The 13,895-nt window shown below is 34.4% G+C and overlaps 1 protein-coding gene across 1 annotated transcript in view; it reads right to left on the bottom strand.

Annotated features, from left to right (window-relative positions):
* Positions 1-13,895, bottom strand: part of RTKN2 (rhotekin 2) — a 77,383-nt gene that overhangs the window by 37,491 nt on the left and 25,997 nt on the right. Inside the window, exons 4-6 of the mRNA XM_007446807.1 lie at positions 7,215-7,268; positions 5,844-5,961; positions 3,291-3,485 (exon numbers count right to left, since the gene is read on the bottom strand). Coding sequence (XP_007446869.1) covers positions 3,291-3,485; positions 5,844-5,961; positions 7,215-7,268 — 367 coding nt within the window. The remainder of the gene's footprint in view (positions 1-3,290; positions 3,486-5,843; positions 5,962-7,214; positions 7,269-13,895) is intronic.

Genomic DNA, 13,895 nt, shown 5'->3' with positions numbered 1-13,895 from the left:
TAATGATTAATGATGTTGAGCATTCTTTCATGTGTTTGTTGGCAGTCTGTATATCTTCTTTGGAGAAATGTCTATTTAGGTCTTCTGCCCATTTTTGGATTGGGTTGTTTGTTTTTTTTTGATATTGAGCTGCATGAGCTGCTTGTAAATTCTGTAGATTAATCCTTTGTCAGTTGCTTCATTTGCAAATATTTTCTCCCATTCTGAGGGTTATCTTTTCATCTTGTTTATGTTTTCCTTTGCTGTGCAAAAGCTTTTAAGTTTCTTTAGGTCCCATTTGTTTATTGTTGTTTTTGTTTCCATTTCTCTAGGAGGTGGGTCAAAAAGGATCTTGCTGTGATTTATGTCATAGAGTGTTCTGCCTATGTTGGTCCTGGTTTTTTTTTTTTTTAAATAAAGAATTTTGCTGCTTAAAAATGTTTTTAAACTACTAATTTGGTGATTGTCTCTCTCAGTTCTAAAATCTATGCTTCAAACTAGAAATACAATTGTTCATTCAATCATCAAAAAGACAGAGTTCCATTACCTTAGAGTTGAATTAAAGCATTTTCCAGCAAATACTTGATATCATCTTAATCTAGAAAAGTTTTAAGACGGCCTTAATTTTAAAGGAAGAAAATGAAAGGGTCTCCCTTCCTCCTTTTTAACAACATTTATATTAGCAAAGATTTACATCTTCTATGCCTTCTTTTTTTCAGTGGATGGGACCCATTCAACAATCATGAAATCAATTTAATGATTCATAAACGGAATTAAAAGAAACTGAAAATAACTAGAATAAAAAAAGTCAAGTGACTATACTATAAATAGCAAGGGCTAAGTATTGCTTCACGAAATCCGTCTGCTTATGTTACTGTGCGTTCAGTAATAATGTAAAATGTATTTCTTACTGTGGATCTCAATCAAAATAAACTGAAAGCCACAATGCTAGAGTCCCAAGTCACTTTCACATGTAATATATCTGATATGAAAAGAGTTACTTAGTTACATTTTGATGATTGATATTTCCAGGATCTACACCTAAAATATTTTGCTTTTTGTAATTACAGTAAAATTACTTACATACTAAAGAGCCAACCCTACCAAGACATGCAAAGAAATTCTAGGAATGCAGCCTGTACAACAGTTTTCCCAAGAAACATAAAGATAAAAATACTTGTAAAGAAGCAAACACAATGTTTAAAGAAAGTATCTGAGAGAAACCAGGGCTCCTTGAAGAGATGGTGATTCCAACTGTGGGCAGAAAAACAAAAAATGAACATGGAACATGTTCCCTGGCCAGAAAGCAAAGAAGCTAATCAGAGATTAGGTTGTGTCAAAAGGACGCAGAGTCAGCTTAAAGGTTTCCCACTGATCAAAGATGGGACAAACTGGCTTCAAAGAGAATAACTGTAATAGATTGAAACACAAATATATAAAAATACAAGGGTTCAAATAAAACAAAACATTGATCACCTCCATGGTAGAACATCAACTTATTATTCTAAAATGAAGGAACCAAGTATTTTTTTCCTCCTTCTCCTCCACCAATTTTTTTGCATTTATATCCAGAGAGTTAACAAAAGAAAGTTCTTCTCTGAGAGAATTCTAGGTTTAAAAATAAATGCAGAACTTCCCTGGTGGCGCAGTGGTTAAGAATCCGCCTGCCAATGCAGGAGACATGGGTTAGAGCCCTGGTCCGGGAAGATCCCACATGCCATGGAGCAGCTAAGCCCACACGCCACAACTACTGAGCCTGTGCTCTAGAGCCCACAAGCCACAACTACTGAAGCGTGTGCGCGCATCGAGAGCCCATGCTCTGCAACAAGAGAAGCCACCGCAATGAGAAGCCTGTGCACCGCAACGAAGAGTAGCCCCTGCTCTCTGCAACTAGAGAAAGCCCGTGCGCAACAACAAAGACCCAGCACAGCCAAAAATAAATAAATAAATAATTTTTTTAAAAAAAGAGAGAAAAGAATCAAGATAAAATATAAATAAGTAAATAAATAAAGGACAAATTTAGAAAGTCACCAAATTATAACCCCTAATGAAATAATGAATGACCTGCAATAGCTGCTAACACCATTAGATAAGAGATTGATCGGGAACTTTATAATGGATGGATCAGGCCGACAACACCTGAACCCACTGGTCAGTTTTAACATGAGTAAAAGTGAGACAAGACCTCCAAATGGGATACAGTAGAAAGTACATTGTCCTAAAAGAGAACCTGAAACTAATCAGTCCTCTAGATCTGACTACAAGTTGTAGGAAACACAGGGGATAGAAAAAGATGTTTAAAAAGACCACAAAGATGTAATCAGATAAATTCAAAATATGGGAAATCTATAAGATCTGGCTTCTTCAATAAATAATGGCAAGGAAAAAAGTAGATGGGACATTGTTAAAGATTAAAAGAAACTTAAAAGACTCACCTAAATGCAATGTTGTAGACCTTGTTTGCATCTTGACTTGCACAGATCAGAAGAGAACTTCCTCAGAATTGGGGCAATTTGAACACAGACTGGACATCAGATGATATTCAGAACTTATTTTTTATTTTGTTAGATGTGATAATGGTAATGTGGTTTTGTTATAAAGAAATAAAATATTTTTTAAAATCTTTAAGACTAATGCATGACATATGCAGAAATCCAATTAGTAGACTGATATGTAGCAAACAACTTAAAATGTAGATAGTCCCTTTTCAAGAAAAATAATTCATCTTTCTGCTAGATACTGGAATTCCAAATCACTAAAAGCACACTGTCACCCAACTTTCTACTTTCTTTTTTTAAACTAATTAATTAATTTATTTTTGGCTGTGTTGGGTCTTTGTTGCTGCACGTGGGCTTTCTCTAGTTGTGGCGAGCCGGGGCTACTCTTTGTTGCGGTGCGTGGGCTTCTCACTACGGTGGCTTCTCTTGCTTCAGAGCACAGGGTCTAGGTGTGCAGGCTTCAGTAGTTTTGGCTTGTGGGCTCTAAAGCGCAGGCTCAGTAATTATGGCACACGGGCTTAGTTGCTCCGCGGCATGTGGGATCTTCCCGGGACCCGAGCTCGAACCCGTGTCTCCTGCATTGGCAGGCATTCTTAACCACTGTGCCACCAGGGAAGCCCCAACTTTCTACTTTCAAAGGAAGGTATTAAGGATAACTCAGCTGAGTAAATGTCAGACAACCAAGTTATATTCCTGCCTCAGGATGTTTTTTCCCATTTAAAATGTAAAGATATTCTCCATATACAATACTTTAAAATGTCACAAATACATAATTATACTGTATCGCTGTAAATATTGTATTAGAAAACTTACTAAATAGCAGAACTGAAGGACAAGCACATTTCATGATCTTCTTGAAGCACTGAACTTATTTTCTTCCCTGTAGCTTTGCTTATAGATGTCTTCAGTTTCCTAGCTAATTTTTTTGGTGTGTTGGTTATAGAAGACTCTTCTGTACAGCAACTATATACTTCCACCTTTATCTGAAAGTCTGGCCCTGCTTCATTACTAAAAACAAGGACAATCATAATGTTAGAAATTTAACTCAGCAGAAAATAAAATAACATCCTGTGATGTTTTCATAACATTTAAAAGCAGCATTTGGGACAGGTTTATGTTAATATATGTTAATGAGACAGAATATCCCAGTGTTTATTTAGTATCTAAATGACCTGAGAGAGTCACTGCAACTTCTAGAGCTACCAGCTTCTAAAGTAGGGCAATCTTAACTCAATTTAACCAATATTTACAGGCAAATTATTTAAAGGAAAAGAATAAAATGCCCTGGTCATTTTGTTGCCAATGCTATTTCTCCTTTTCATTCCTATAATATAGCTATTTTTAAGGTATTTACATTACATGTATGATTTCCTGAAATCACGATTCCTCCAAAGGAAAAAGATTTGAAAACAAAGAACACAAAGAAAATTAAAAGAGACAAAAGCTTTCTTCTGCTGAAACCTTTAGTTTTCATGCCTTTTTCATAAAGAGTCACACAGTCCACTCAACACCGTGCCCCTCCTCCCCGCTCCACCTTTGTACCTAATAACTGTGAAATAACATTTCACTATTTAGTTGTACAGGAGAAAACAAACAAAAAAATGAATATAAAGAGATATATTTCAAGGCATGAACTCCTTGAGGGGGAGTGATATCTTGGTAATCTTTGTATTCTTAATCTAGCATAAAAGATATTCAGTATGTATTTATTAAACCAATATGCAGAAAATCTGCAATGCCAAGATTGGCTTTGCTCTTTCTCAGACACAGTGAACTATCTTTACTATAAACAATTGTGGTGATGTTACTAACAGTAAAATATACTTCAAATAGCAAAGGAGGTCCAACAGCAGTAGATGTTGTCTGTAGAGGACAATCCATCAGCCTCAGAGATTTTAAAAACGCAGCATAGACTTTTTAAGATTTAAATAGCCAAACTATAGTTTGAATAAATCCAAGGAATAACTTCCAAATATTTTTATAGTTTATTATTTGGCAACTGAAACATACAGTATTCCTGGTAATGACTAACAAATGTCAATATTTAGAGAAAAACCAGAGATTCATAAATATTGAATACTTACTAAAACAATCATAACAAAAAGCACATTTTAAAATAACATTTAGAACATCTGTGAGCAGTTATTTTTAGAACAATTTAAAATATTTACAGAATTAAAAAAAAATTATAAATCATGCGTTGTCTTCCCAAGTAACTTGCATTGTTCTTTCTGTGAAAAAAATTATGATTTTTGTCTTTGTGGTAAAAACAAACAATAGCAAAGTGATGTGAAGAAAGGAGTCCATTAACAGGATGATTTTTGCAGGAAAAGATGCACTAGTAATAGTTGATAATGGAAATAAGTATATTTAGATAAATAATAAATATTTATTTTTAAGTCTCAATTATGTAAACATTTGGCAATATTTGGGGCATCCTACATAAATTTCTTTGGTGCAATAGAGCTTATAAGATGGCCTGCACTACTGCTGATAACTCAGAAAAATGTATTATATTTTTCTGTGCTGTACAATTCCTTATGGGACACTGAACCAAAGCCACAAAACATGGTTTGCAATCGTTTTTTTAATGCTACATGAGTGGCAAAACTAGTACTTTCAATCTCAACTGTATATAGCTCCATAGCTAAAGATGGAAAAAACATGTGTATTGATTTTAATAGTTAAGTAGTTATTAATATTTGGATGCAAAGATACTGTCTTTGAAACCCTGTAAAAAATACAAATCACATACTGATTTAGGCCAATAGAAAAAAAGGCCAGGAAAAACTTATGTTAGTTAAAAATGATTTCTATGGCTACCTGAGGAGTTCTTTCTGGTTCTATATTATGACTACAATAAAATGAGCCTGTAAAAGAGCAGGGGCAATAAAAACAGCCCTGAGGATCACCCAACTTTTTATTGTTTTGGAGTGAAAACATGAAAGAAGTGCACCATAAGAAAAAGAACATCTCAAAATTTTACCAAAGTACTTTGCCTATGGTACATATTTCAGAACTATCTCATAAAGTTGTTATACTATTTTGGTATTTCTGTAACCAGATCTCCTATATGAGATGTAAGAACCTCTTTTATGCCCAAATTCACTCTACATAAAATAATGTTACAATGAGATTCCATTGTATTCATAGTGTTACTACTAATATTACATGATTTCCACTTTATTTTACACTGGAAAAATCTCAAATGCAGAGATGGGCTTATTTTGAATAATGCAATGTTCAAAATCAATTTAAACATTTAAAGATTTTAATGCTTCAAAAATAATCCAATAAATTTGCCTTCCTTTGAAAAAGGTAGAATTTTAGATTCTTTTCATTCAATGAAGATTAAAAGATACTTACAATATGGTCACATTTTCAAAACATATATCTGTGATTGTTTTATCCACAATCACCATGTCAGTATCAAAAACCTCAGCTCCCATTTTGAATAAACAAAAAATGGCATAGCGCTGTGATCCTAGAGAAGAAAAACAACATAACACAATGATTCATGTGATGAATCATGCCTATATTATGTTAAAATCTGCTTGAAAATGAAAATAATTAGCCTAAATATTTGCTAATAGATTCTTATTTTCATACACTGTACACTGTAATCCTTTAACTTTTTATAGAGACTGTTTTGCCAATATATATTAATAGCTTGCCCAACTAAAGCACAACAATTAAAGTAGGGAGTATCAAAAAATAAAGTTAAAAATATAGGCCTCTCAGCAGCCTAAAGTACCCACCAAACTCACAAATTTTATTCCTAGAAAACTCTTTAAGCTTTAATTAATAGCAAACTTATTATTTTATGTATATAACTATTACCCCTGTCATTTGGTTTCCAAGTATATTTTAAGAAAAATAAGTTTTCTATTATGAGAGGTTAGGAGCAAGCACATTAACAGCAAAACATTTTCCACCAAACTGAAAGGGAGGAAACCACAAAAACAATAAAAAGTAGACATGTGAACACAAAAACCATAGCTGCTGGGCCTTCTAATTTGATGATGTTTTTAAAAAGTATTAGGTGATTAAAGGACTGAAACCTCATTACTGAGAAAATGTACCTCTTCAGAAAAACTTAACTCTCTACTGTAATCAGAAAGATGTACTTAATACCTGCATGTATTCCTTTGTAAAGTAATTTATATTTCCTAATTGAATAACAAATATACTAACCTGATTTTGGATTTTTCATATAAAACTAATTGTGCTCAGTGTGATTCAGTTTTTAAAGTATGAGGAACAAAGCTATCACAATAGACAAGAAAGATAAAGGATTATCATATCTTTTCTGCTTTGCCTCTAACAGCTAGAAATCATTTGAGGTTAATTTCCATGACCCACAATGCATGGATTTGTTAAGACTGTATGAAGCCATAAAATGCTGAAGGGGAAAACAATCAAATCAAGCTAAAAATCTTTTCCTCTTACATCCTGTTAAATAATCTGAAGTAAGAAAACAAGGCAGAAAGATCTCCAAGATCTCTGGTCAAATAATGTTGCCTTTACCATGACTCAAACATTTCCTTTTATTGCACAATTCCCTTCTCTATTACCTGTTACTCACCATCCTTGCATAGGTTCCTATCAACAAGATTCTGCTTATTCTGTCAAATGACATCCATTTATTTCAGTGGAGAAGCAGTTTTTTCTCCTAATAAACTCAAATTTACTACATATTACAGAAAATATCTCAATTACAATTAAAATCATACATACGTTCTTTATTGCTGAAGTGATCAGAGTCTTTCCACATTAGTGGTATACGAATATCTATAGAGGAGGGGGAAAAGAAATGACAAGTAATAATTTTGGTAAATTTCATTTCTTAGAGTGAAATAAACCTCTGAATTCCACAATGGATTCTGACCATTAAAGCCAATATTTATTTATTATTTAAATATTCAAACACAATAATGTTTTCTCTTAAAAACAGCTTAGACTAGGAATATAAAATCTGTTATATTTATTTTACTAAAAAACCCCGCCAACTACTACTCAAGAAATTAACTGATTGAGAAAGGTCTGTAATAAGCTTATGCCATAAAATTTTCTCTTCATGATTTATGTTTTTGAAATAGGTGAAATTTGGGTAACCTAGTGTTCAATTTCTATTTTGGGTAAGCAGTAGCAGCAAATGTAGTTAAATATATTTCAAAATCATAGAATAGTAGAGGTAGAAATGACTTTAGAACTTTTGTCCACTATGCAAACTTTAAAGATGAAGAAAATTAAGCTGTCTAAGATTGACTTGTCTAAGATCATTGGTTTCTGGGAGAGACCCAGCTCTCAACAAACAAATCCAAGATCTCTCCATTAAGAAGATTTAACTTGTCTACAAAAGAATTTGCAGATCTTTGTATATTCATGTTACAAACTGTAGCATTTTCCTTAAGAAAACTAAAAAGAGGAATGTATTACTTCTTTCAGGCCAAGAAAAGGGTGTACGTTCTAAAAGTGAGCTAAACATATTTCTCTCATTCACACATTCTTCAAACTCCAAAGTGACTGTGTTAACAATCTTTATTCCGGAAATTAATCTAGAGCTTTGACACAGTCAAAATTTTGCCTTCCTAGTTTTCTCCATTCTTCCCTTTACTTTTAATACTAGGTTAACATTATGTATTAACAGTTTTTCTCTGACATTCTTATGCTATCTGCATAGTTTCAAAGTTAGGGAATTAAGGTATTACCAAATAGGTTAAGATGTGTGATTACAGCATAACACAGCACAGTAGAAATCTCAATGATAACGTGAAGTTAGTTTTAATTTTTAATTTTGTACTCGGTACAAAAACAATATCGAACCTTTCTGGAAAATTTCTGTTTAAGACATTTCCTTATTACACTTAGGAAGTTTATTTGCATATTTTTCATACCTATTAATTATGCCACTTTCAAATAATTATAAATCTTTCTGAACATAAGCTATTTGGCTACCTTTATGATGTGCTTCACTTTTAGATCCCATGATCTTTTGTCTACATTTTTATTTGTTTAGAATTCTAAGGTTCTTAGTGACTATTTCCAATTTCCTTTCTAGAACATCTTTGTATTACTCCATCCCTACTCTGCCCAACCAGGTAGAAAGCTTGGCTAAACACTTTACATACATTTCATCCAACAATAATTTTTAAAATATATTTACTAATTTATGGTTGTGTTTTCATTGTCATTTGTCTCAAAGTATTTTTTAATTCCCTCTTCGATTTCATCACTGACCCATTGGTTTTTTAGTACCATGTTGTTTAGCCTCCATGTAATTGTCTTTTGTTTCTCTTTGTGTGGTTTATTTGCAGTTTCATGCCATGGTACATGGAAAAGATGCTTGAAAAACTTTCTATCCTCTTAAATTTGCTGAGGCTTGTTTTGTGTCCTAGTATGTGGGTCTATCCTAGAGAGTGTTCCATGTGCACTTGAAAAGAATGTATATTCTGGAGTTTTGGGATATAATGTCCTCAAAATATCAATTAAGTTTAAATGACTGTAAAAACACAACCATTCAAAATCTGTGGCATGCAGCAAAGGCAGTCCTGAGATGGAAGTTCATAGCAATACAGGCCTTCCTCAAAAAACAAGAAAAATCTCAAATAAATAACCTAACCTACCACCTGAAAGAATTAGAAAAAAAAAGAACAAACTAAACCTAAAGTCAGCAGAAGGAAGAAAACAATAAAGATCAAAGAGGAAATAAATAAAATAGAGATTTAAAAACTATAAAAAAAAAAAAACAATAAAAACAAGAGCTGGTTTTTTGAAAGGGTAAACAAAATGGACAAACCTCTAGTCAGGCTCACCAAGAAGAGAGAGGACCCAAATAAACAAAATAAGAAATGAAAGAGAAGTAAGAATGGATACTTCAGAAATACAAAAAACCATAAGAGAACACTATGAACAATTATATGCCAACAAACTGAACAACCTAGAAGAAATGGACAAGTTTCTAAAAACATACAGCCCACCAAAATTGAATCAAGAATCAAGAAGAAATGGATAATTTGAACAGACTAATCACTAGAAGTGAAATAGAATCTCCAAAAAAAAACCAAAACAAAACCAAAAACTCCAGGGGCTTCCCTGGTGGTGCAGTGGTTGAGAATCCACCTGCCAACGCAGGGGACGTGGGTTCAAGCCCTGGTCCTGGAAGATCCAACATGCTGCGGAGCAACTAAGCCCGTGCACCACAACTACTGAACCTGTGCTCTAGAGCCCACAAGCCACAACTACTGAGCCCGTGTGCCACAACTACTGAAGCCCACACGCCTAGAGCCTGTGTTCTGTGACGAGAAGCCACCACAATGAGAAGCCCATGCACCGCAATGAAGAATAGCTCCTGTTCGCCTCAACTAGAGAAAGCCCACGCCCAGCAACGAAGACCCAACACAGCCAAAAATTTAACAAAAAAGTAATTAATTAAACAAACAAACAAACTAAAATACACTCCCAAAACTCCCTGCAAAACAAAGTCCAGGACTGGATGGCTTCACTGTGGAATTCTACCAAACATACAAAGAACTCAGACCAATCCTTCTCAAACTATACCAAAACACTGAGGAGGAGGGAACACTCCCAAAGTCATTCTATGAAGTCACCATCACCCTGATACCAAAATCAAACAAAAGCACTACCAAAAAAGAAAATTACAGGCCAATATTTTTGATGAATACAGATGCAAAAATTCTCAACAAAATATTAGCAAACCAAATCCAACAACACATAAAAAAGACCATATGCCATGATCAAGCTGGATTTATCCCAGGGTCACAAGGATGGTTCAACATATGCAAATCAATCAATGTGATACACCACATCAACAAAAGAAAGGACAAAAACCACATGATTATCTCGATAGATGCAAAAACAGCACATGATAAAATTCAACATCCATTCATGATAAAAACTCTTACCAAAGTGAGTATAGAGGGAACATATCTCAACATAATAAAAACTATTTATGGCAAACCTACAGCTGACATAATACTCAATGGTGAGAAGTTGAAAGCCTTTTCCCTAAATTCTGGAACAAGACAAGGATGCCCAATCTAGCCACTTTTTTTTTTTTTGGTCACACCTCATAGTCTGTGGGATCTTAGTTCCCCAACCAGGGACTGAACCCCGGGCCCACGGCAGTGAAAGCACAAAGTCTTAACCACTGAACCACCAGGGAATTCCTTCACCACTTCTATTCAACATAGCATTGGAAGTCTAGCCACAGCAATCAGACAAGAAAAAATAAATAAAATGTATCCAAATTGGAAGGCAATAGGTTACATTGTCATTATATGCAGATGACATGATAGTACATAGAAAGAACCCTAAAGACTCCATACAAAAACTGTTAGAACTGATAAACAAATTCAGCAAGGTAGCAGGATACAAGATTAACATACAGAAATCTGTTGCATTTATTTACGATAACAATGAAATACCAGAAAGGGAAAGTTAAAAAAAAAAAATCACTTTTAAAATCACATCAAAAAAATAAAATATTTAGGAATAAACCTGACCAAGGAGGTGACATATGCTGAGAACTATAAAAACACTGATAAGGAAAATTAAAGATGATTTAAAGAAATGGAAAGATATACCATGCTCTTGGATTGGAAGAATTAATATTGTTAAAATGGCCATACTACCCAAAGCAATCTACAGAATTAATGCAATCCCTGTCACATTAACCCCTGTCACTTTATACCAAACTTGAATAATCGTAAAATTTATACAGAACCATAAAAGACCCAGAATTGTCAAAGCAATCCTGAGGAAAAAGAACAAAGCTAGAGGCATAATTCTCCCAGACTTCAGACAATACCTCAAAGCTACAGTAATCAAAACAGCATGGACTGGCACAAAAACAGACATATGGATCAACAGAACAGAAAAGAGAGCCCAGAAATGAACCCACACACCAATAGTCAATTAATTTTCAACAAAGGAGGCAAGAATATACAATGGAAAAAAGACAATCTCTTTGGCAAGTGATGTTGGGAAAGCTGGACAGCTACATGTAAATCAATGAAGTTAGAACACTCCCTCAACACCATACACAAAAACTCAAAATGGCTTAACGACTTAAATATAAAACAGGATACCATAAAACTCCTAGAAGAGACCATAAGCAAAACATTCTCTGACATAAATCATACCAATGTTTTCTTAGGTCAGTCCCCCAAGGCAATAGAAATAAAAGCAAAAACAAACAAATGGGACCTAATCAAACTTAAAAGCTTTTGCACAGCAAAGGAAATCATAAACGAAGCGAAAAGACAATCTATGGACTGGGAGAAAGTGTTGATATTTGTAAATGATGCGATCCATAAGGCCTTAATTTCCAAAACATATAAACAGCTCATACAACTCAGTAACAAAAAAAACAAACAAGTCAATCAAAAGATGGGCAGAAATCCTAAACAGACATTTCTCCAAAGAAGACATACAGATGGCCAACAGGCACATAAAGATGCTCAACATCGTTATTTTTTAGAGAAATGCAAATCAAAACTACAAAAATTACCTGACCAATGAGGTACCATCTCATGCTGGTCAGGATGGCCATCATGAAAAAGTCTACAAATAACAAATGCTGGAGTGGGTATGGAAAAAAGGGAACCCTCCTACACTGTTGGTGGGAATGTAAATTGGTGCAGCCACTATGGAGAACAGTATGGAAGTTCCTCAAAAAACTAAAAATAGAGTTGCCATGTGATCCAGCAATCCCAGCCCGGGCATATATCTGGACAAAACTATAATTTGAAAAAATACATGCACACCAATGTTCATAGCAGCACTATTAACAACAGCCAAGACATGGAAGCAACTCAAATGTCCATTGAGAGATGAATGAATAAAAAAGATGTGGTACATAAATACAATGGAATACTACTCAGCCATAAAAAAGAATGAAATAATGCCATTTGCAGCAATACAAATGGACCTAGATATTATCATACTGTGAGGCAAGTCAGAAAGAGAAAGACAAACACCATATGGTATCATTTATATTTTGGATCTAAAATACAACACGAACTTATTTACAAAACAGAAATAGACTCACAGACACAGAGAATAAACTTATGGTTACCAAAGGGGAAAGGGGGTGGGCAAGGGATAAATTAGGAGTTTGGGATTAGCAGATACAAACTACTATATATAAAATAAACAACAGGTCCTACTGTTTAGCACAGGGAACTATATTCATATCTTGTAATAACCTATAATAGAGAAGAATATGAAATAGAATATATATACATACACACACATATATGTATAACTGAATCACTTTGCTGTATGCCAGAAAGCAACACAACATTGTAAACTGACTGTACTTCAATTAAGTATACATATATTTACTAATTTAATAGTCAAGTGACAGGATTTAATTATTTACGTTTTCTTTTCTTTTTTAAAATATTTATTTATTTATTTGGCTGCACCGGATCTTAGTTGCTGCACGCAGGATCTTCATTGCTGCATGTGGGATCTCTAGTTGTGGCATGTGGGATCTAGTTCCCTAACCAGGGCTCGAAGGCAGGCCCCCTGTATTGGGAACATGGAGTCTTAGCCACTGGACATTTGCATTTTCTTGACTAAGAAAAATGTTAATAAACTTACTGGCCAGTTCAGTAAATATGTTTGTATCCATGGCCCATTTTTCTTTTTCTTTTTAAAAATATATTTATGGTTTGTACTTTTAAAAAGTAATTATTTAGGGACTTCCCTGGTGGCACAGTGATTCAGAATCTGCCTGCCAAGGCAGGGGACACGGGTTCGAGCCCTGGTCTAGGAAGATCCCACATGTCGCAGAGCAACTAAGCCCAGGCGCCACAACTACTGAGCCTGCGCTCTAGAGCCTGCAAGCCACAACTACTGAGCCTGTGCTCTAGAGCCTGTGAGCCACAACTACTGAGCCTGTGTGCCACAACTACTGAAGCCCGTGAGCCTAGAGCCCGTGCTCCACAACAAGAGAAGCCACCACAATGAGAAGCCCATGCACGGCAACAACAAATAACCCCCCCTCGCCACAACTAAAGGAAGCCCACGTGGCAATGAAGACCCAATGCAGCCCAAATAAATGAATAAATGAATGAATGAATGAATCTTAAAAAATTAATTATTTAATATTTGTAAGATTTTTAAGTATGTGAGGTAAACATATAAATATTCTTCTTATAAAAACAGTTCTAGCTCCATTTATATATTTAATAGGCCTTCTCTTCTTCACTGATTGAATGATACCATCTTTATCATATATGCCGTTCTGAGTAAGTGTTCTTTCCTTGGCTATATGCTTTATAGATCTGATTGAATCGTTATCTATCCTGATACCAATACCATACCATCATAACCATTGAAACATTATAATATACTTTACCATCTGTCAGAATTATGTTCTTCCAAAAA

Source organism: Lipotes vexillifer, unplaced genomic scaffold (genome assembly GCF_000442215.2).
Source record: "Lipotes vexillifer unplaced genomic scaffold, Lipotes_vexillifer_v1.1 scaffold1562, whole genome shotgun sequence".
In the NCBI taxonomy this organism is placed as follows: domain Eukaryota; kingdom Metazoa; phylum Chordata; class Mammalia; order Artiodactyla; family Lipotidae; genus Lipotes; species Lipotes vexillifer.
The sequence above is the reverse complement of the archived record's forward strand: the minus strand, read 5'-3'. Positions and strand labels throughout refer to the sequence as shown.